The sequence below is a fragment of the Cetorhinus maximus genome, chromosome 11 (genome assembly GCF_964194155.1).
Source record: "Cetorhinus maximus chromosome 11, sCetMax3.hap1.1, whole genome shotgun sequence".
NCBI lineage: Eukaryota > Metazoa > Chordata > Chondrichthyes > Lamniformes > Cetorhinidae > Cetorhinus > Cetorhinus maximus.
Genome location: NC_135889.1, coordinates 36052801 through 36077033, shown reverse-complemented (window position 1 = coordinate 36077033; position 24233 = coordinate 36052801). Strand labels below are relative to the sequence as shown.

Sequence of the window (24233 nt, the reverse complement as noted above, 5' to 3'; positions counted from 1 at the left end):
TAACTCGAAAGAGTTTCAATTGTTGGTTGTCTTGAAAGTCAAAGTAGTAGTGGAGGCATTCAGGTACCTCTGACTTGATCCCAGGTCGGTTTTCCTGAATGATTACATGGAGTTGCTTCTAAACCAGGTTATCCCTGCTGGATGATTAAATTGTTTCCAGTGTGAGTCTGCAGCTGGAAGAGATTCACAATTTTTCCAGTTCACATGTAAAATCACAGGTGTTAACTTCTGGCAGGTATGCTTTCTTAGTGTACCAGCTACGAGCAACTTCTCCCCTTTCTCACATGAAACTCTCAAAGACTGTATTTTTGCAATTTTAACAGCATTCGTTGGAGCTGTTTTACACTTTGTTCAGTGGCTTGAGCACTGTTGTTTCTAATAGGCCATTATTGGTTTCAATATTCCCCATGTCCCAGCTGATGAAGGCTTCAGATTTATTGCATGGTAACATGATCACTAGAAGTTCTTTCTCAATCTGTATATACCTTATCTCTGCTGCTGTTAATGCTCTTGATGCATAGGCGACCGGTTGTCCATTCTGCTTCATTGCCGCTCCAAGTCTAGATTGAGATCTATCGAATTGGAGGGGGATTTCTTTCCCGAGATTGTGGTAAGTGTGCTGGTGGCTGCTTCTTTGAGATACTGCAATGACAATTCGTGACTCTCCCCAGAACCATTCTGCGGTGAGCAGTCACTGGACCCCTGCTATATCAGACAGTGATGTAACTTTGTCTGGATCAACACAAATTCCTCTTCCTGTAGCAATATGTCCTATAAAAGGTACTTTTTATCGATGTCATTCCAGTTTGTTCATGTTTCATACAACACTATGTTTGTTGTATTGATGAAGAAAAGTTTCCAGATGTTTGTCATGGTTTTTAACAGCTACTTTAAGCATCTCTCTAAAACCAATGGTTACAAAATCATTTACAATGACCTCTATCCCTAGCAGTCCTTCCACCACCTCACACACCTTGTATTGGAAGACTTCTGGCACTGAGCTGATCCAAAATGGCAAACATTTCCAGTGGTATCGACCAAAAGGAGTGTGGAATGAGGTAATATATGATGATTGTTCATGAGAATCATGCCAAATTCCACTGCAGCGTCAGGAATCGTGATGACTATAGCATGATGTAACTACATCTTCAATAGTCGGCAGTAGACAGTCCTCTTTCTTGATAGCTTTGATAGCTTCAAGTCGCATGATAGCTTCAAGTCTTTAAGATATATGTAGATGTGTACTATGCCATTCTTCTGCTAATGGTACAATTCACATCAAACTGATCCATGAGGTCGGTGTTGTTACAAGGGCATTGATGTTCTGCCTGACAAGACCGTCCACAGCTTCTTTCAGCTTGTCCCTTCAAGCCACTGCTACACAGTGCAGGACATGTTGGACCAGACCTACTGCCTTGTCAAACCGATTCAGTACCCTCCATCAACAAGTCCTACCCCATCAATGAAAACTTGAGGCTGTTTCTGTATTAAAACGCTTCTTGGTCAGTGGCTTATATTTGTCGAGCATGTACACTGACGTACCAGTAGAGGGAGTGCTATTCATATGATCTGTATATAGTACTTAATGATGTTCATGGCCAGGCAGACCCTCCTACCCAACCAGCAGTGGGTGTATTGTCATGCTATTAACAAGCTTACAACCCCCTCTTCCACCTAAAGTCAACATGCTGTGCCTAGATTCATACTTGTCCTTTAAAAGGGAGCCTTGATCCATTTGTAAGCTACAACCTTGGTCTTAAGTAGTTTGATCTTTGCTAGCTTAAAATCTCACTTGGAGTTTTGAGACAGGTAAAATGGAATCATTTATCATTGCACACATTTGTCCATTTGAAATTTTGGGTAGATACCTGACTCCACTTTAAATGCAACACACTGCGAATCATCCAAACCAACAGTACCAACTGCACTGATAACAAAGACTGCTTCTGTGCTTGGTTTGTCATTTATTGCTCTTGTTTTCAGTCAATGTGCAGATGATACTTTTCCACAGCATTCCACTGAGAAATGGTTGCTTTTGCCACACTTGTTGCACATTTAACCCAAGGGCAGGGAACAGCCCTCTTTTATGGAATCTATGTTGCTTCCCACAGTTCCAACAATTACGAGTCTTTGGGAAGTCTCTGGCATTCTCCTGAAGGATGTCTCTGTCACACTTTCCAGTCTCTTTGGCTTTCTGCACTCACATTCTGTTCACTCAAATCTCCAATCATTTTTAGTTGCTTTCAGACATCTGACACATCTCAGAAAATGCTGGAAAAACTCAGCAGTGGAGAGAAGAAAAAACAGAGTTAACGTTTCGAGTCCGTATGACTCTTCTTCAGAGTCGTACGGACTTGAAACATTAACTCTTTTCTTTTCTCTCCAAAGATGCTGTCAGACCTGAGTTTTTCCAGCATTTTCTGTTTTTGTTTCAGATTTCCAGCATCTGCAGTATTTTGCTTTTATCTGATAAATCTCATGTCTTCAAAAAGGTGGTCAGCCTCTAGAAGCTGCGTCTCTCTCACCTTCGTATTCACAATCCCAAGTACAATTTGGTCTCCGATTATTTTTTGCGACATTACAGAATAGAAATCATATCGTTAGGCATGTTTCGCAGTGCTCTACAAAAATGGTCATATGTTTCACCAGTTTCTTGCATGTTTCTGTTCAATCTGTCTCTCTCAAGATGTTCTTGCATGGCTAGCAGTGGAGAACTTTCTCAGCACTAGCGCCATCTTGTCTTTGTCTCCAGCTTTGACCCAGTTCAACCACATGCAGTTGACTTCACATGCTTCTTCCCCTAACATTGTAATAAGTCACTACCTACATTCGTTCTGGCTTCTGGTCAAGTTCCGTCATGAGAACAGGGTTTTTCCAGGCCTGCTTGAATCTCTTCCACTTTCTTGAAGCATTGTGTCATTGGTGTTGTGAGCCAGAGGTGTTAGAGCATACATTGACACCACACTGTAGTGCAGCTTCATCTAACTTTTTTCTCTCATTCAAGGGGCCGACAAGCAAATTTTGGCAAGATAAGGTTTGGCACAACATTAAACATGAATTTCAAAAAGAAAATATCAATTCCAAAGCAATAAATTGATAATTTTTTTAAAAAAATGAATAAAAATGACCATTAAAAAGTGTCAAGCAGCAGAGTTCACCAATAAAAGCTTTTTTCCCTTTTTACTAAGAAGGAGAGCTAGTGAGAGACTGACGAGGCCCCAAATCCTGGTCACCAGGGAAGGGATGGGGACTGGGCCTGAGCTAAGGAGTTGGGTTTTATTAATACTGACCTTACATTCGCCTCTGATGGCACACACTCTGTGCTGGCCTCAGCAGAATTCATATGAACGTTGGGGTCGGAAGCGGGTTGCCTTTCAGCCTGGGTTTTCCTCCTCTCCTGGCCTGCTCTGTGGATAGGTTTCTGGGGAAGGAGGAGGAGGGCAGGGTGTGTGTGTCCCTAGCTTACTCCCAGTCTCAGGTTTCTTGCTCTCACCCACACTCACCTAGACTTGCTCACTTGGTCTCTCACCCAGTCTCACTCACGCAGGCACCCTCACCCAGACTCACTCACGCAGGCTCCCTCACTCCCTGCCTGGGAGGTTTGGACATTTTACAGCTGAGGAGGTATTCAGGACTCTGTGTCCACTCATCTGGAACTCCAGCTAGCCCGTACTGGGGGGGCAGGCGAGCACTGTTGCTGTAACTTTACTGTTCCTCATGGTCTCCCCAGCCTATGCCTGTCCCGCCATCTTTACCCCTGTGCTCCTTTAGGAGGCTGGGACCTGCATGAGAGGGCAAGGGAGCACGGCCAAAGGCAAAGAATGTGTGTGCTGTGAAAACAAAAGAGAAACCACACATCCTCCCACTGCTCAATGCTCCTACAATCAGAGCAATCAAATTTGCTAGCAAATACAGGAGAGAAACAGCCTGTGATTGGAGGAGCATCTCCTTGCAGAATCTTTCATTGAACCTACTCATAGTTTGAGCACTGGGTCCATGGGTCGGATAAAGAGGCTTGGCGGGCCAGGGGTTGGACAAGCCTACTGTAACTCTTTTGTTACAACACAAATAAACTAAATTAACAAAATTAGGGACAAAGTAAAAGGCAGCCCCTTAAAGGAAACTGCAAAAACAAACGACAAAATTTAAAGGAAACTTACAAACATTAAAGCAAAATGTGATTAAAGGGGTGTATAAAGCACCCCAGTCCCCGCGGTGCCCGCTGAGCACGGAAGGCCTCGACAGTGTCGGCAGACACCATTCTATGGTTCTACTAGATACATGGATGGGAGAGGTCTGGAGGGTTATGGGCTGGGTGCAGGTCAATGGGATTAGCGGAATAATATTTCGCCACAGACTAGAAGGGCCGAATGGCCTGTTTTCTGTGCTGTAGTGCTCTATGGACACCACCTGTTCCCACTCCAGGGATACCTGGCCATGAACGTAACCACGGAAGAGGGTCCAGAGAGTCAGGTTGGACGACCCCCTTGATCACCCGTTGCCTGGGCCTGTTGATGGCCAACTTGGCCAGGCCCAGGAGCAGCTTCACGGGAAGATAAGATGGTGGTTGTCAATTAACTGTTTAAATCGCACAGCCTGTCATAGATGTCCACCAAAAGTGCAAATTGCTTTAAATAATCATTACCACTACTGCTTCCATGTTTCAGGTCTCCTTAGAGAGTAGTTGATGCCGTGAGTAGTTAGAAAGAGTATCAATGTTATTAACTAACAAAAACATGTTAAACTTGCAGGAGCCAGTGCTGGGTCCCACATGTCTACTGCACACATGAACACAGACACATAAATAAATTCACATGCAATATACATGCCCATAATGCAGACACCAGCACGTACAGCAAACAAGCAGCTGTGTCAATGTTTGCATCAAAAAAAAAAATCAGAACACCAACATCTGTTAGTATCTGTGGCTTGAGCTGTATGCAACTTTATGAAAGCATTAATGTAAATTTTACATATGGCTCCAGGCTCCAAATCAGCCACAAATTAAGACCAAAATGTTTGAATGCTGGTAAAGTATCTCCAGCAGAAAGTTAGTGAAACATCATTCAAAATACTTTAAAGAGAGTTTTGTCAATTGGTAATCACGGTAAATGGAGGATGGAATATAAGAGAAATTAGTGACAAGATCAGATAATCCACATGAGGAAGGCAAGGGGAAACCACATCATATATTCATGTATTTTTTCCAGTCATATTGCTCGTGGCCGACAACTCAAAGTACAGATTGTAGCTAATGCTACGGGTATTTTCGTTTTTGTTAAAGTAGAAAATACATAAACCATAATGTAAATGTTTTTACTGCAGTTTCAACATGTAAACTATTCAACAGTCAGAAAGCTCGCACCTAAATGAAAATCCGTGCTTCAAATTCTGACAAGAGCCTTAATTCTCACTGTTCAAAGCTGGTTAAAGACATTATTAATAAACACAACCGTGTCTTTCGCGTTAAAACAAAATAATTACAATTTCCAGCCGCGTTACAGTCAATTTATTCTCAATTTCCATTTCCCTCAACGAAAGGAATTGAAGTTGTTTTTTTATATATTAAAAGTTCAGAAGATGTGAAACTTTCGATTAATTTGTAAATGTTAACAGTTCTTTCGGGGATTTCTCCCCCGGAACCGGTCGCGCTGAGCGAAAAGTTTGTGGCTGCATTTCAGGCCCTGCTTACCAGAGGGTAAATCTCCTGCAAAAACCTCTCTTCATCAACATTTCCATACACAACGACCGGAGCTCTCCTCACTCCATCCATCTTCACAAGGCACAGCGTCCGCCCCAAACTACAACCCTCCCGCACCCAGAGACACACACACAGTTCCTGGGAGGGAGATACAGGCGGATCCTGGGAGGGAAATACAGGCGGATCCTGGGAGAGAAATACAGGCAGTTCCTGGGAGGGAGATACACACAGTTCCTGGGAGGGAAATACAGGCAGTTCCTGGGAGGGAAATACAGGCAGTTCCTGGGAGGGAAATACACACAGTTCTTGGGAGGGAAATACAGGCAGATCCTGGGAGGGAAATACAGGCAGATCCTGGGAGGGAAATACAGGCAGATCCTGGGAGGAAAATACAGGCAGTTCCTGGGAGGGAAATACAGGCAGTTCCTGGGAGGGAAATACACAGATCCTGGGAGGGAAATACACACAGATCCTGGGAGGGAAATACACACAGATCCTGGGAGGGAAATACACACAGATCCTGGGAGGGAAATACAGACAGTTCCTGGGAGAGAAATACACACAGTTCTTGGGAGGGAAATACAGGCAGATCCTGGGAGGAAAATACAGGCAGATCCTGGGAGGAAAATACAGGCAGTTCCTGGGAGGGAAATACAGGCAGTTCCTGGGAGGGAAATACACACAGTTCTTGGGAGGGAAATACAGTTAGTTCTTGGGAGGGAAATACAGGCAGATCCTGGAGGGAAATACAGGCAGTTCCTGGGAGGGAAATACAGTTAGTTCTTGGGAGGGAAATACAGGCAGATCCCGGGAGGGAAATACAGGCATAGATTGGGATGCATTTCTGCAAATCCAGAATATTAATTTGAGGAACAATCAGAATATTTTATAATGATTTCCAGGTTAAAGCAGCAAGTTTGGAAAATTAGAATACATCATGTGCACCTAACAATGAAGCTAAGGTGACAGATAGTTTCCGTTTACTCATCCCTGTCTCTGGCATGAACTGGGAGTCTTTGATTAAGACAGTAATGGTTGTCAGTCATGTCCTGTCGGTTGAGGCGATGTCTTGTGTTCAGGGTTCGCTTGCTGCCCGGACGGGTTATTGTGTGGGACGCAGCCCAGCCAATCGGAGGAGAGGAGAGGGGAGGGGGCGGCGGCGCTGAGTTAAGATGGCGCTGGCGGCCAGCCGCTGGAGCTTCGCTCTCATCGGCCTGTCCTGGGCTCACAGGCAGCCCGGAGCCGCCCGCACGGTGAAACGGTGCCTGACGCCTTCCTCTCAGCTGCCCACCCTCAGGCCGCTTCCCTGGGCCAGGAGCTACAGCACCGAGCGGGACCCTCAGCAGCGGCAGCGGGGTAAGAAGGTGGTGGTGGTCGGCATCCCCAACCCATTCACCTGGGCCCGGACCAAGATGTATTTCTTCCTGATAAGAGCTTATTTTGATCAGGATTTCACCTTCGATGAGTTTGCCACTGGTGCCAAACAGGTGAGTTCCGGGGCAGAGTTAGTGTCAAATTCAAAAAGAGCTTCAATAGATTAGTTATAGCTCAGAAAGAGGCCATTCAGCCCATCGTGCCCGCACCGGCTCACTGCAAGAATAATTCAGCTAGTCCCGCTCTCCCACCTTTATCCTGATGCCCTGCAATTATTTTCTCTACAGATAATTATCCAAATACCTTTTGAAAGCCCCGAATGAATCTACCCCCAACACTCAGGCAGTGTATTCCAGATCCTAATTACATGCTGCATAAAACAAGTTTTTCCTCATGTTGCCATTTTTTTTGCCTTGCACTGTTGGCGCCACTTATTCACATTTCCATTAGTACACCACTCATAATTTTGAACACCCCTATCAAACATCCTCCATATTTTCTTCTCCAGTCTACCTGTCTAACTGAAGTACCCCACCCTGGAACCATTCTCATAAATCACTGCACCTTCTCTAAAGCCTTCACATCCTTCTGAAAATGTGGTGCCCAGGGTTGGACATACTATTCAAGTTAAGGCTGAACCAGTATTTTTTAATAAAGAGTCAGCATTACTTTTGTATTCTCTGCCTCTGTTTATAAAACCCAGGATCCCATGTGCCTTTGTAACTACTTTCCCGACCTGACCTGCCACCTTTTAACGATTTACAAGAACACAAGGTAGGAGCAGGAGTAGACCATATGGCCCGTCGAGCTTGCTGTGCGATGTCGTACTATCGTGGCTGGTCTTGGGCTTCAACTCCACTCTCCCACCTGTTCCCCATATCCCTTAATTCCCTGAGAGACCAAAAATCTGTCTGTCCCAGCTGTAAATGTATTCAACCCTCAACCACAACCTCCTGGGGTAGAGAATTCCAACGATTCACAACTCTTCAAGTGGAGAAATTTCTCCTAATCTTAGTCCTAAATGATCAATCCTGTATTCTAAGACTGCATTCATGTACCCCCCCCCCTCCCCTCCCCTCCCCCAGATCCCTCTGCTCTGAGCATCTTTTAGAATTATATCCTTTAGTTTACATTCCCTCTCCTTGATCTTCCTACTAAATTGTATCACTTCACGCATCTCTGCATTACATTTCCTCTGCCATGTGTCCATCCATTCCACCAGCCTATGTCCAAATCTTCCTCTCAGTTCACAATGCTTTCAAGTTTCAATGTCATCTGCAAATTTTGAAATTGGGTTCTCTGCACCCAAGTTCAAGTCATTAATAGCAGTAGTTCTAGTACTACGAGCCTTTAGCAACACACTTATCTCACCAAAAAACTATGTCAAGTTAGTTGAACACAAATTGCCTTGAACAAATTTGTGCTGTCTTTCTTTAATTAATATACATGTCTCGAAGTGACTAAATTTTGTGCCAAATTATCATTTCTAAAACATTTTCCACCACTAAGGTTAAATTGACTGGCCTGTTTTACTAGGTTTATCTTTACACATTTTTGAACAAGGGAACATTTCCAATTTTCCATTCCAGTATCAGTCCTGTATGGAAGCTGGAATGTGGAGTTCCCACATGGCATAGGATGTATGTTCTACAGCACTGAGCTCCCCTGCCTTGCTTCTATCCATTCAACAAACTAAACAGAAATTGACTAAATGCTTAGTTTTTAAAAATGGTCAGCAGCTATTCACCAATCAACATGTTCCCTTGTGCTCATGTCATGTTTAGTTTTTTTTAAACTTGGCTTCCTCCGAGCTCCAGCCTCTCTGCTGCTCTGTCTCTAATCCCCTCCACCTCTGGCTCCAGCTGCTTCGTCCATGACCCACTCCACTTCCAGCTCCAGCCCCTGACCCCTCAGGCTCCTGCCACCACTGACCCCTCTGACTTGGGCCTCCCCCGACCCCGACCACCCCCCTATCAGGCCTGAACCGCCCAACCTGTATCCTTAGTATGGGAAGCTGTCACACATGCAAGATGCATTCACACAAGTAAAAGAGGAATGCTGAATGTTTCTTTAAAATTACTAGGCTGTTAGTTGTATATTTTTTTTGACAAAAAACAATAAATGGACAACATGCCAGTCGCCCAAAGCTCTTCAGAGCCACCAACCTCTGCTGTTGGGTCAGTGATGAGGCACTGTTTCTTTTTGTGCCTATATTCCTAAGTCTGTCGCTCTGAATACGAGATTGATACCAGCTGCATGAATATTAGCTGCTGTTTCCCAGAATGGCTGACATAATTTGAAGCACTTTTTCAGTGCTTCATCACAATGAATGGGTGGGGCAGTATGGGACGGCACCAGATGCCATTCTAGTGGAGTTGCCTTGAGCTTCCCTGACTCCATCCTCGAGGCATTAAATTTATGCAGCAGCCAATTTGCACACACTAAGGTCCCAATTGCAACAGAGATAAACACCAGGTAATTTGTTTGTAGGGGTTAAAGACTGTTAGCCAAGACCTCTAATGATTGTTTCCCCAACCCATTTTTCCCCTTGCCACAATTTAATCTGTTCTTTTAAGTGCCAGTTATATCTTAACAGAAATCAAATTAGCTAACGTGCGCCTTTTTAAAAAGAATACAAGCAATAAACTCCAAAGTGTAGATAGAACAAAAAGAAATGTACCAAATCCAAATGCTGTTGCTTGTGACAATAAACACCCCCCCTCTATTGTCGAAGAAGACCTTGATCATTTTGTCAAGCACTACAAGCTCTGTCTCTAGAGACACCCAGGCATTGACATAGCCACAGAAGAGAAGCAGACAGTCGAACAATCCTCATGTCACATTTACTCCTTTTGCCAATTATTTTGAATCTGTGCCCTCTAGTTCTTGATGTTTTCTTGAGTGGGAAGAGTTTCTCACTACTTATCCTGTCCACACCCCTCAGGATCTTGAATATCTCTATCAAGTCTCCTCTCAGCTTTCTTTGTCTCCAAGGAAAACAGTACCAACCTCTCCAATCTATCCTCATAGCTACAGTTCTTCATCCTGGGAATCATTCTTGTGAATCTCCTCTGTAATCTCTCCAATGTCTTCACATCCTTCCTCAAGTATGGCACCCAGAACTGGATGCAGTACTCCAGATGCCTCATACAAACAACTAACTAATGTCTTATACAAAGAGATAAAAACAAAAATCTACCTCGGATGCTGGAAATCCAAAACAAAAAAAGAATTACCTGGAAAAACTCAGCAGGTCTGGCAGCATCGGTGGAGAAGAAAAGAGTCGACGTTTCGAGTCCACATGACCCTTCAACAGAACTGAGTATAGTTAGGAGAGGGGTGAAATATAAGCTGGTTTAAGGTGGGGGGCGGGGGGAGAGAAGTTGAGGGTAGGTTGGTTGTAGGGACAAGCAAGCAGTGATAGGAGCAGATAATCAAAAGATGTCACAGACAAAAGGATCAAAGTGGTGTTGAAGGTGGTGATATTATCTAAGAAAAGTGCTAATTAAGAATGGATGGCAGGACACTCAAGGTACAGCTCTAGTGGGGATGGGGTGGAAAGACTGACAAGGTATTAGTTGTAGATTTAAAAATAATGGAAATAGGTGGGAAAAGAAAAATCTATATAAATTATTGAAAAAAACAAAAGGGAGGGGGAAGAAACGGAGTGGGGATGGGGGGAGGGAGTTTAAGATCTAAAGTTGTTGAATTCAATATTCAGTCCAGAAGACTGTAAAGTGCCTAGTCGGAAGATGAGGTGCTGTTCCTCCAGTTTGCGTTGGGCTTCACTGGAACAATGCAGCAAGCCAAGGACAGACATGTGGGCAAGAGAGCAGGGTGGAGTGTTAAAATGGCAAGCGACAGGGAGGTTTGGGTCTTTCTTGCGGACAGACCGCAGGTGTTCTGCAAAGCGGTCGCCCAGTTTGCGTTTGGTCTCTCCAATGTAGAGGAGACCGCATTGGGAGCAACGAATGCAGTAGACTAAGTTAGGGGAAATGCAAGTGAAATGCTGCTTCACTTGAAAGGAGTGTTTGGGCCCTTGGACGGTGAGGAGAGAGGAAGTGAAGGGGCAGGTGTTGCATCTTCTGCGTGGTCATGGGGAGGTGCCATAGATGGGGGTTGAGGAGTAGGGGGTGATGGAGGAGTGGACCAGGGTGTCCCAGAGGGAACAATCCCTACGGAATGTTGCCGGGGGGGTGAAGGGAAGATGTGTTTGGTGGTGGCATCATGCTGGAGTTGGCGGAAATGGCGGAGGATGATCCTTTGAATGCGGAGGCTGGTGGGGCGATAAGTGAGGACAAGGGGGACCCTGTCATGTTTCTGGGAGGGAGGAGAGGCGTGAGGGCGGATGCGTGGGAGATGGGCCGGACAAGGTTGAGGGCCCTGTCAACGACCGTGGGTGGAAAACCATCTGATTTGATCCCTCTGTAACATACTTCCTCTCCAGTACTATAATGCCATTTTTAACCAATATTGCCACTCTCCTCACTTTCTTCCTTTCCTGTCTCTCCTAAACAACCTTGTACCCAGGAATATTTAACACCGAGTCCTGCCCTTCCTTGAGCCAGGTCTTTGTTATAGCAATAATATCATAATTCCATTTGTCAACCTGTGCCAGCAGTTCACCAATCGTATTAATCACCCTCCGTGCATTCACATACATGCACATTAGCCCTGATATAGGCTTTTTTACTTTCCTGCTTATCCGACCCCATCTAATGACTTACTATTGCCTATTCTAATTCTATCAAACTCTCCAAGTATTCTATCTACCTAGATGCAACTCTCTGAATTCACCACCCACCCCCCCCAGGTTCCCATCCCCCTGCCAATCTAGGTTTAAACCCTCCCCAACAGCACTATAGCAAACCTCCCCACGAGGACACTAGTGCCAGTCCTGTTAAGGACTTCTTGTATAGGCCCCACCTGCCCCTGAACTGACCCCAGTGCCTCAGAAATCTAAAGCCCTCCCTCTTAATCCATTTCTCCAGCCATATGTTGAACTGCTCAATCTTCCAAATCTTATGTTCACTCACACGTGGCACTGGGAGTAATCCTGCGATTACTGCTATTGAGGTCCTGCTTTTTAATTCCCCTCCTAACTCCCTGAAGTCTGCTTTCAGGACCTCATCCCTTTTCCTACCGATCTCATTGGTCCGAATGTGGACCACGACCTCTGGATGTTCACCCTCCCCCAAAAGAATGCCCTGCAGCAGCTCAGTGACATCCTTGACTGTGGCACCAGGGAGGCAACGTACCATCCTGGAGTTACGTCTACGACCGCAGAAATGTCTGTCCGCTCCCTGAACTAAGGAATCCCCAACTACTATAGCACTTCCACTCTTCCTCTTCCCCTCCTGCTGAGCCACCTGTGGTGCCATGGACTTGGCTCTTGCTGCAGTCCTCTGAGGAACCATCTCGCTTACCAGTATCTAAAATGGAAAAGTGGTTAGAGAGTGTGATAGCCTCAGGGGATTCCTGCACCACCTGTCTGTTTCTCTTATATACTGTGGCGGTCACCCATTCCCTCTCTGCCTGTGTACATGTTAGCTGCAGTGCGACCACCTCGCTAAATGTGTTTCCCACGTAATCCTCAGCCTTGTGGATGCACCACAGTGATTCCAGCCATCACTCAAGCTCCACAACTCTGAGCTCGTTCCTGTAGCTAGTGACACTTCCTGCAGATGTAGTCACCAAGGGTACTTTGTGCCTGCACTACTTCCCACATCCTGCAAGATGCACATTCCACATGGCCGAGCTGCACTGACATACCTTATAACTTACATAAAGCATTTACTACAGTATTTACTATTTTATTTTAATTATCTTAATTTAGAATAACTCCCAAGCATAGTACAATTTACTGTGTTTATCTCAGCCTTGCCCCTTCTTGTGCTCTTTTAACTCCCCGACTCCGCGCTCAGTCTCACCCCTTCTTGCGCTTTTTTAACTCTCCGGCTCTGCTAATTGATGCAACTTCTGCCCAACAGTCAATCCTATTTGAATGACATGCCAGTGTTTTCTTGCTTGTAATGCAATGCAACATGACTAAATACTTCTCTCATTTTCTCCTTACTGCCAATTGTGTTGTAGACATATTTTGGTATGTATATCAGTTTATGAAAATAAAGCTTCACGTTATATTCATTCACTTCTTCCATAGGCCTTTTCACAGGTGTCAAAGATGCTTTCAGAGTGCAATTTTGATGAATTGAAGGATCTTGTATCAAAAGAGGTAAAAAGCTATTTATATTAACCAGATTTTTAGATGTTTTCTGTTAAACAGTGGTAAGTTTGTAGTGATTTCAACACTTACTTTCTTGCAAATTAATACGTGTTTTGAACAGGAATAGGCTCTTGTCCTAGATGAATCCCAGGTTGCACTTTGTAAAAGCAAATTGCTGTGGCAACATTTGTGTTTGCCAATTTCCATATAACCAGTGTCACAAACACAATATGTTGAGGCAGGTTGAGAGAATCCATTGAGGTGTGTTTCCTCCCTCGTATTTGTATATTTTTTTTGTGATTTCTGGACATTTTTTCATAGTAAATACTCAGCTGTGACTTTTCAGAGGAGAGAAAATGGTTTTTGATTTTGTTTTAAAGCAGGCAATTTTCACCTTACACAACCTCAACATTAGCTTTCTCCTTTGAATCAAAAACGTTAGGGACGTGCTTTGTATATGACTAGCTGTTAAATCATTTTGGAGGTGATATCTTGCTGTCTGTCTTTCATTTCATGGAAAAGCTATTCTGTATTGGCTTCATGATCTGTATCTATCAGTAGGTCTGTTTTATTTTGTTATCCAAATACAAATTTTTTCTATACAGGCATTGGAGGAAGTGGAAGAAAAATGCTTAGCTTTGCCTATTAACCGCAGGGAGGCTTTAGCTGCTGACCTGGATGAAATTATGTATAGTACACCAGGTGATGTTGGAATTTATTATGATAACCAAGGTTTGTTTTATTTATTAAACTTGACATCAACAATATTTTTAGCTATTACATAGAACTGTATAATCAAAACCTTATTACATTATAATGCAGTTTTTGAAATGTGTACTTCCTGGAAATTTACTGAGTATTTGGGGAGAAGAAAGATTGAATACTAGTATTAACAATAATGCATCATCATGTACTTTCAGTTACCACATGTCCACTGCATATTGACCTGCAGAGTGATTGCTGCATGCAAATGAGATCATCATCATCTATGACTTCACCCTAGAGGCCTTTGTTATCCTGGCCGTTAGTGAAACTTCGCCCATATTTCCTACTTATTAAGACTGTCCATCTGGCTACAATTTTAATATTATTCCTTGCTCTAATCTGTGGCAGTGTGACATTCATTGTCAGCACCTGCCTTGACATGTCCTCTTAGTCCTCTGGCACCTTTGCTTCTTTGAGCATTTCACCCACTCCCCTTTCTTAAATCCTCACCCGTCACCCTGATATGTCCCCATGTAGCTTCTTAGCTAATGTCTTCTGGTTTCCACCCTGAACAGTTCTTCATTGGTTATTTCTCTTCACCTAATTCTGGTTTCCAATTTCTCTGCTTTCCTGTCTTTAGTGAATCTCACTGGCCATGTTAAGCACCACTTCCTGGTGCCATCTCTCCGCCCATGAATTCTCTCTTGACCTTCTCATCATAAGGCGTCAGCACCTGAGGGTTCTACTTGAGACAAAGCCATTTCTGCTCACTTTCTCTTTTTGTTGAACATACACATAAATGTATCTCACATCCTTCTGTAATTAACTCCATCACAGGAGAAAGCAACCGCTTCTCTCTCTCCCCTTTGCAACACCATCTTAATGTTCTCTTCTGACTGTCCATGTGCTTTGGCACAGCTGCTGCATTGAATTTGCTGACAGCTGCTTTGCTTCTACTTCAATATCTTCATCGTTCCAGCTGTTTTACTGCTGTCATTGCTCTAACTTTCTCCAGGGATAGTTCCCAGCTCATGTCCTTAAATCTCTTGGAACTGATTGGCTTTTTTGTCCACTGCTGGATCTGGCAGGATTACCTAAAGCAATATCGTGCCTTCCTTTCCTTGTCCTTTTAGATTATGAACTGAGCTTCAAGCTCTCCCCATCCTAGCCAGCACCAATATACTGCTGTTGAAATTCTTAACCACATTTTTGCCACTTCCTGATACCACAGAGAATAATTGAGGTGAATGGCACAGATGCTTTTCGGGGGAAGCTAGATAAACACATGAGGGCGAAAGGAATAGAAGGCTGTTCTGATACGGTGAGATGAAGAAGGGTGGGAGGAGGCTCATGTAGAGCATAAACATCAACATGGACCAGTTGGACGGAATGTCCTGTTTCTGTGCTGGAAATGCAAGTAATGCTATGAACACTCCATTGCCCTGCTTTTTGGCCCCATTAATTCTGCCGTTCACAAATTGCAATTTATCCAAGCATCTGCCACGTAAGTACTATCCTGCACCAAGTTCTTTTTCCCTATCACCCTGCTCACTCTTCGTCCTTCACTGGCTCCCCATTTCTCAGCACATCAATTCAGCATCCTGTTTACAAGACGCTCCAAGACCCTCACCTTTCCCAAATTCCATCAGGCATCTGCCTCCCATGCTCTGATCTCTGGCTCCCTTTACATTGTAGCCACCATTCTATGGCTGTACAGTAATATTTATATATATACTAGATTTGAACACTAATTTAGCATCACTTGTTAGGTTATCGACTGAAAACCTCCTGGTTCCTTGTTCAATTAAGCTTTTAAAAATAGATTTTTTTTTAAAAATTCAGAGGATTTGGACCCAAATAGTGTGTTTATTCTTGAATTGAGAGGTTTTTTTCCTAGCAAGCAGAAACTAAAAGAAATATTTTGTTCTTTTTTGCAACTCAAAAAAAAAATCTAGCAAATGGTATTGCTATCTTTGAAGGCAGATACCCATTATCAAGTAGGTGTTTAGAAACCCAAGAAAGTTTGTTGAACTACTGTGTCAGAAATTAAAACTGCTGTCTTCACCTTACCTATAGTACCACAATAGATAAAGGGATTAAAACATCTGACAGATTTACTAAATAGCAATTGGTTCTGGTTAAGTTGGCACTAATGTCAGTGGAAAAATTGGAAATTAAGTGGTGGTATGTTTATCATGCTATCACGAAATGAAATATGAAGTGTGTTGGAGTAGTTTCCAGGGTTTTGTTCAGTATTAGCAACTGTATTTTATTTTTAAAATAAATTTACTAGTTCTAATGACATCAATCTATATGTTTGTAATTTGGGATTTTGTTTTTTGTGGGAAAGGTTTTGATATGTTAGAAGCTGCTGACCATTAAATGTTGTCATCTCAACAGGTAGAAAGTTTGTCAGCATCATAATGCGTTACTGGTACCTGTCTGATGCTGACCTTCCTGATGAGACCCCTGAGGGAACTAAAGTGTTTCAAGTAGTCTTTGGTGATGAAAGCAGCAAAGACAGTAAGCGCCTGCTCACAGCAAATTATGAGTAAGTTTTTTAACTATAACTTTCCTCTTATACTGTACTGTTGGGAGTTTTGTTGAGTGTTTTATTGATGGCATTTGTTACTTATTGCTTCTTATGATAAGTAAATGTACAGAGAAACACTATAATTAACTGCTTACTGTGCTCACAGTTAACCGGAAGAACAAGCTTAGTTAATGTTGTACTGCACCCAACTGACTGTGCCACCTCACTACCCCAGGACTGGGTGGGACATGGATTTGGCCTCATTATTTCTCAATGTGACAAATCTGTGATCTCATCCTTTTGTTGGGTGTTGGTGGAAATTTTAAATTATTGTTGGGTGTGCTGGGGGGGGAGCAAGTTGTGGAGTAAGTCCACTTCTCAAACACTGGAGTGTTGCAGCAAGACTTCTGACAATGCTCTGAAAGAACTAGCTTATGGGGTAGCCTACAAAGGGTCGAAGAAGAGAAATGTGTAAAGAGCTACAGTATGTCAGGAGCCTGTGTTAAACTTTAAATATATTAGGGTAATTTGAAATTGCAGATGACATGAAACTTGGAATTGTAGTAAACACTAAGGATAGTAATACATTTTAAGAGGACAGTGGTACGACCGGGATGGGAGGATTGCGTGAATTATCAAGCTCCACTACTCCGCAGGCCATAACATTAAATGTTTAATTTTCTCACCAAAATGGCCAATTGTTTATCTATACTTCTAGTACCCAGAAGAAAAGAGACTGACTGACAAGGCTTCTTTCAAAAAACTCAATGATTAATTTATTATAAAACACAACTCTTTTTAAACAAGTTTTAAGAACTGGTTGACACACGATTGTAATCTGGAAGTATAACTAACTAACCCTTTTAAACTTCCCCAGCACACGTGGACACACATACACAGACAAACAAAAGACAAACAGGTAGTCTCTGCAGAGTCAGGTGGATGGAAAGAAAAATTTTTTTTTATTTCTAAGAAAGTTAAAATTCAGAGGTTTGATGCTGTCAGTCTGAAGTTCCCTCGGATGAAGATATGCCACTCGGTCCCGCAGAAGTTCACCAACAATGCTTCAGTGTGGAGGAGAGTATGGCTGGACCAATTCTTCTGTCTCAGCTAGCAAGCCCAAAATTATGCAGATAACCTATCCTCAGATGAGGATTATCTGGCGACAGGTCTAGAACCACATACGGTTTCACAAAACCGAGAGGGAGAGCGAGCAAGCTAGTCAGGGTAGCCTTCTATTCTCAGCCTTTCCCCAACAAGACTGAAAGCAAAACCACAGGTTCAAACTTAAGATTTGCCTCTGCCATGTGATTGCCTTTTTGTCTTCCATAACTTTCATTAAAGTTCTTTGCAGTTCAAAACAAACAAAAAGCTCCTTCTCAAGTACCACATAGCTCAGGTGATTTCTTGGAAGAGGCCTGCTTGTTAGCAGTTCCAAGATGAACTTATGACCCTTTTTTTATAAAAAAAAAACCTCTCGGGCAACTCTCCAAATGTTCAAATACTGCAATGTCCTTCAATATTTTTTTTCAAGAATCCAGTTTAAAGAGATGTGATTCTAGCAACAGGGACAGGCTGGGGAAGTGATCAGACAGATGGCGGTGAAGTTCAATACAGGCAAACGTGAGGTGATACATTTTGTAGCAGTGAGGAGAGACAACACATACTACATGATATGATTTTAAAGGGGGTGCAAGAAGCACAACCTTTGAAAGTGGCAGGATAGGTTAACAAAGAAGTTAATAATGTGTGTAGGAGCCTGCACTATATAAATAGAGGCATAGAGTTCAAAAGCCAGGAAGTTATGATAAACCTGTATAAAACACTAATTTAGCCCCAGCTGGAGTATTGTGTCCAATTCTGGGTACCACACTTTGAGAAGGACACGAAGGCTTTGGATAGTGTGCAGAAAAAGTTACTAGAAGGATCAGTTATATGGATAGACTGGAGAGGTTGGGGTTGTGATCCTTAGAGCAGAGAAGACCCAAGAGGAGATATGGTATAGGTGTTTACAATCATGATGGGTTTAGATAAAGTTAGTAAAAAGAATGTGTTTCCAATATCTGAAGGGTTGATATACAGAGGGAATAGATTTAAGATGAATGATAAAAAAGCCAGAGCTGACATAAATATCCTTTTTACGATACATGATTAAAATTTGGAATGCATTGCCTGATGGTGTGGTGGTTATAGATTCAATAGTAGTCTTCAGAAGGGAATTGGATAAATATTTGAAGGAAAAAATGCAGGGAAAGAATGGTAGAGTGGAATTACCTGGATTGCTCTTCAGAAGAGCTGGTGCAAACTCAATGGACCAAACGGCTGGCTCCATTGCTGCACTATTCTGTGAACTGAAACTTCACTCTGAAAATTGTATTGGAAGTGAGAAGACTAGATACATAAACCATGTTTCTATCACAGTAAGTTATATATTTAATCTTCTGTCTTGAATGTATTGTTTGTTTTGAAGTTGCTGAAATAGAGTTCATATCTCGTACTAAAACATTTAAAGCCTAATGATTTAGAAACACAGCAATATGTATTTGACTCTCAGCCAAAAGCTGTAGGTATTAAGATGCCAATGCTATCTGCCACTCGAGTAAGCTTGATTCAAGTATGCGTGTGTTCTGGTTTCAGCCCATTTACTATGATGCTGTTTGGTTGCAAATAGTGGAAGCGTATTGAAAAGTTAATTTAAAATAATTCAAAAGTCAGGAGACTGGGTGCCCTTCACCTAGGCTCAAATCCAACTCAAGATGATGGACTGAGAGTCTCAACTGCCTGCTGATTGTAATCCTGTAAATTTGGGTAAACTGAGTCCAGTGCACCCTTTGTGTGGGTCCACAGCACGAATCAACCTGTGATTAGCAGCCTCACTAGGAACCCGGTCCCAAATGGTTAATGTAGGAATTGGTAGCTCATGCTTTTCTGAGGTTGGGGCATAGTGGAAAGAGTTTTGTTCTGCAACAAACTTGTGCTATACTTGCAAATGCTTGGTGCTGACACTGGGTGGAATAGAGGAATGGTATCTTACCTAGAATGAACATTCTTCGCCTTGAGCACAAAGATTTATAAAAGAATGGTTGTAAAGCATAATGCAATTCAGCTGGAAGAAATAAATATTACCATGTAACTTAAGTGCAAGTTCTGTCAGTCTTTCCATACTTTGTTTAAGGGTGCTATACAATTGAATTTTGATGAAGTCAGCAATTTTGGTGCAAAGATTATTTGGCTGAGAATCTGTAAAATCTAGCTGAGAATAATCAGTTTTAAAATCTTTGTATCGTAGCCATTTTGCCATGTAATCAATCAGCTCTCTTTAGAGATAACCTATTTTTAGAAATCTAAGTGAAATTTGATAATGGATGCACTTGAGCAAGCTGAGTCATTTAAGTCATTAATATGAAATCATTGTGAAATGTAGTGTGTTGGGTTAAGAATTTCTGTAACGGAGTCAAGTTGAAATGGCAAGGCATAGCTCAATTGATGAATGCACTGCTCAGTATGCGTAGTGAGTCTTGCACATCACCGAAGTCCCATATCTGTAAGGGCACAAGCACACCTGAGCTGAGATGGGAAAACTCATTTAGGTTGCCCACTTCTGGGCATATTCCAGCGGAAGCTAAAAAAATGTGTGTAAGTATGAACATGTGGTAAGGAAAAGAGCATACTTGGCTGTGATGCTTCATGAATTTGAATAGCCTAATATTCACTGTCAAGGATCACACATGACAAATGAACAGTTGGGTGAGGTACCAGAGTGCCTGAAGCCAATGGAATCATAACCCAGTTAAAGTTAAAGGGAGGACAGTAGAACATTTGGGGAAAGGTAGGGTAAAATAATCTGGGCTCACACTGCATTTATATATTGAAATTGAGATTTATAGTGCTTTTAATACTTTTAAAATTATTCTTAAAACTATCTGGGAATGAGTGTTTTTGTACTCCCCTCTAAATTTAACCAATGTTTCATTCTTCACTGAACTTAGATTTCGACGTGAATTTACACAAGGTGTGGAACCTGACTGGACTATTACACGGATACAGCATTCTAAATTATTGGAATAATTCTTCTGAAAATCTTACTGTAAGGATGTTACTGCCTGTTTCACAGCCAACAAGAAAGACCTACAAGATTGACCCCCTTTTGATTTGTAATTTTTTAAACCTGTAAAATTCAAGCATTCTATTAGATCCTGATATTACATGAATGGCATTTTCTATGCTGTGTAACTGTTGTGAATGATAGATCTAGATTGTAATTGAAGATTTTGTCACTACAGAATTGCAAAACCTTCATGATTTTTTTATCATGCATGTGGTGGACCTCCTGACATTTCTTCAATTGAGTTTCATTTAACGTTCTCAACAGACAGGAGTAAATGGGTCTGGATAATGGCTGTCTGCTGGAACTTGCAAATAAAGTGTCACTAGCTACACCAAAATTGTAGCAAGTAAGCAGAATAACACTACTTGAAAGTGTGCTGTGGTGGGGAGAGAGGAGGAGAAAGGGGTAATACATATTGTTATAGGATCCTGTACAATTTGCAGCAGAATAGAAGTTAATGAGTATATTCCAGTAAACCAAATATATTTTTAAGCTCTTGAACAAAATCACAAGATAATTACAGATCTAGGAAACTAGTTCATGCATTGAGGAATATCCTGGAGTCCCCCATTACAACATTCAGTTGTTTCTCTCATGATTCCCAGGGTTTTTGGCTCCACTCTACTTGAAAGTGCATTCCATACCTTGTCACTGTGTGTGAAATGAGTGTCCTGATATTGATTCTAAATTTGCTTTTGAGCCCTCTTCCCCACTCCCTTTGCTCTAGTCCTAGTCAAACAATTCATTTTTCCAGTGTCACCCATAACTCAAACATTTGACACTAGGAATCAGCCTTGTGGGTCGTCTTAGCACTGCATCCAGTCCTTGAATGTCTTCCTTGTGTCTGTGACCAGAACAGGACACAATCATCAAGCTATGATTTGATCAGAGCACTGTACAGTCTGAACAATAACTTCCTCTGACTATTATATCACTGTTTTGGCTATATAATTCAACATTTTCTTGACATCTTTGGTTGATGTTCTGAATTGATTCGTCACATTAGCATTTGGCCTAATAAGATTCCCAAGCTGCTCTCAACTTATCCCATCACTATTTCAGCATCTTTCAAGGAATCCATATGTTGCCTATTTTTCCTTTCTCTATGCAATATCTTACACTTTTCTGTATTAAATTTCATCTGCCAATTTCCTATGCATTTGCATTCTGTTCAACTCATTTTCTAGTTGTCCTTTGCTGTCTGAGAATAGCCAGTTTTCCCACAATATTGTATTAATTGTATAGCTCCCAATGCGAACAAACATTCCCAATATTAATGGTCTTGCATAATTTTTCTTTCTCACCTGAAGTTGCTGCCTTCTGCATGTTTTAGTTCCACTGGCAATAACTGTCCTCCAGTACCTTTAAAGAGGTGTTCATGTATAAGCTGTTTGATCCTGTTTTCCACTGATGCAGTTTTCCAGCAGGGACCACTGGATGGTGATCTGATTGGGGCTACGCATTTTTCTCTTTTTAGCACATGGAAAGGCAGTTGTTGTGTCCTACTATCAAGCAGCTGAATTGATAATCTGCAGAGTCTGCAGCCTTCTGCTCTGCAATGCTGTTTTTCACAACAGGCAGTGTACTTACCAGCTGAAAAAATAAGTTTTCCAATTGAACACTTTTAATTGGAAGATCTTCTAGTAGTCTAAACAGTGCCAGACTGTCAACTGATTGAAATACAACACAAGAAAATGTCTTTTGACTGCTGTCATCTTCCTACTTGTAGCATTTAGCTGGTTCTTAAATAATTCCAGTGTCTTGTTCTTGGTCACTTTTCCTGGCAACACGTTCAAGCTGTTAATCAATCCCCTTTAAAATTAACACTTCCTAAATGTACTCCTCAAAGTAAGGCCTTTATTGGGCAGCACTTGACAAACCAGTTGTCATCATTGACTAGTTTTAGGCAAAAACCTGCCAGCACCCAACATGTTGAATGGTCACCAGTTCATGTTGGATTCAAATATTCAGTTCTTGTTCAATGTGGAATGTAAGGAACTGGATGATTTTTTTTTTTCCCTACAAGGAATGAAGAGATGATTGACAAGCACATTAACTTGTCCCTCTTCACATTCTTTTCCCTGTACAAGGGGAAAAAATGACTAAGCTAGTCAGTCTGTGCTGCTATCTCCTGAGTCAAAGTTTCAGTTAAGTGTGCCAGGCTGGGTTCTCCAAAATATGGAATTGGAGATCTCTTGTGTCAAATTTATTCACCACTTTGTTAAGATAAAACACTTACAGGGTGAAAATAGTTTAATATGTTCGTCACCTAATCTCGATAATTGTATATGCAGTGCCCTTTTATAATTGTCTATTATTTATATGGTTGCTGCAGATGCAGATTGACTGCTTTCCATTTATTAATGTATTTTTGTTGCTCCCAATGGGAGTATTATTGTCAGGGACTACTGTACTTAAAATGCAGTGACAGATTTACAGAAAATCTCTTGATGCTCTAACCTTCCCTTCCCATGGAGAGAGTACTTCTAGTAAATACTGTGGTTTGGTTTTATGGGGTTTGTTTTTGTACAAAGGAAGGAAAATGTCTGCACTTGTAGTCTACTTTGCAAAAGATACGAATATTAATTGAAGATTGAAAAATGTGTTTTTTATGAAAAGTGCTTTCAAGTTGTACTATCCTTCAACGTAACTCTTGTTTCACCCAGGGGTACATTTGTCACTGGCCACATTTGCACCCCATCCCCCATGATTCCAATTGTGAGCTGCTATCCTTGATTGAATTGCCTAGAAGCTAATTCTACTGTGAAGAAACAAGCAGGTTAATCCTGCACGGTCCTTGAGTACTGCCTGGTGGCTGATAGGTATAGTATAGGAGGGTGGGGATCAGATAAAGCCCCTCTTTCAGCAAGGGTTGGGAAATTTGTGGAATTAAATTCAAAAGAAGAGAGTAGGAGTTCAACTGCCTATAACTCAATTTACCGAAATGTAACCCATTAGTATCCAGGGTTGAAATAAACTGTTAACTACACTGACTTTTTGGAATTGGAATAAATATTTTCTGGGAGTTTTGTAACAGTGAATTCTGATATCTGTCTAATGGTGCTAGCTTCTCTGATTATATTCATAACTAAGGGCTTGGAGCACTTGTGATGGAATCCACCATTCTGCATTTTTCACGGTCAAAAATAGCAGAATATGAACCTCATAAGATACAACCACAGACACTGATTCACTTTTTACTGTAGTTTTTTTGATGTTTTCTAAAATTTCAAGTGGTGAGTTCTGATTTTTTAAAATCATTTTTGAGAATGAAAATGTGTTTTTAATGAATAAACCTGCTAGAAAGGAAGTCACTATTCTTTTGATTTCTTATAATATTGAGAGACAGACTTAATAAGATAAAGCCTATGACTGATATGTGGCCTCTTGCAAATGTCAATGAAACCGCTGAAACCTGCATAGTGAATTTAATGGCTGTTCATAAAAGACTGGTGTTTGGTGCAATTCTGTTTATATTGCCCGCAAAACACCTGATCATACATAACTGCATCAGTTAATTCTGCAGGACATATTGAGCTAAAAGTTTTCATCTTTTCAAAATGTGGCTGTTCCATTAACTAAATGT

At 41.8% G+C, this 24233-nt stretch overlaps 2 protein-coding genes across 3 annotated transcripts in view; one reads left to right on the top strand and one right to left on the bottom strand.

Annotated features, from left to right (window-relative positions):
• tyw5 (tRNA-yW synthesizing protein 5) overlaps positions 1 to 5843 on the bottom strand; it is a 75608-nt gene extending 69765 nt beyond the window's left edge. The window contains exon 1 of the mRNA XM_078551805.1: positions 5693 to 5843. Within this exon, the coding sequence (XP_078407931.1) occupies positions 5693 to 5773 (81 nt within the window). The 5' untranslated portion in view covers positions 5774 to 5843. The remainder of the gene's footprint in view (positions 1 to 5692) is intronic.
• A 997-nt stretch (positions 5844 to 6840) lies between these two features.
• Positions 6841 to 23957, top strand: maip1 (matrix AAA peptidase interacting protein 1). 2 transcript variants are annotated; one of them, XM_078551807.1, is made up of 6 exons: positions 6841 to 7188; positions 13239 to 13310; positions 13907 to 14033; positions 16407 to 16557; positions 20529 to 20626; positions 22125 to 22486. In XM_078551807.1, the coding sequence occupies exons 1-5, from the start codon at positions 6874 to 6876 to the stop codon at positions 20605 to 20607; spliced, it is 744 nt and encodes a 247-aa protein (XP_078407933.1). In that variant the 5' UTR covers positions 6841 to 6873; the 3' UTR covers positions 20608 to 20626; positions 22125 to 22486. The 2 variants fall into 2 exon arrangements, with proteins under 2 accessions (XP_078407933.1, XP_078407932.1); XM_078551806.1 differs by having other exon boundaries at positions 6848 to 7188; positions 20529 to 23957.
• The last annotated feature ends 276 nt before the right edge of the window (positions 23958 to 24233 follow it).

Coding starts and splice junctions, on each gene's coding strand:
- maip1 (XM_078551806.1), top strand. CDS start 6,874: ATGGCGCTGGCGGCCAGCCGCTGGAGCTTCGCTCTCATCGGCCTGTCC. Junction 14,034..16,406: donor AATTTATTATGATAACCAAG/GTTTGTTTTATT, acceptor TCATCTCAACAG/GTAGAAAGTTTGTCAGCATC. Junction 16,558..20,528: donor CTGCTCACAGCAAATTATGA/GTAAGTTTTTTA, acceptor CACTGAACTTAG/ATTTCGACGTGAATTTACAC.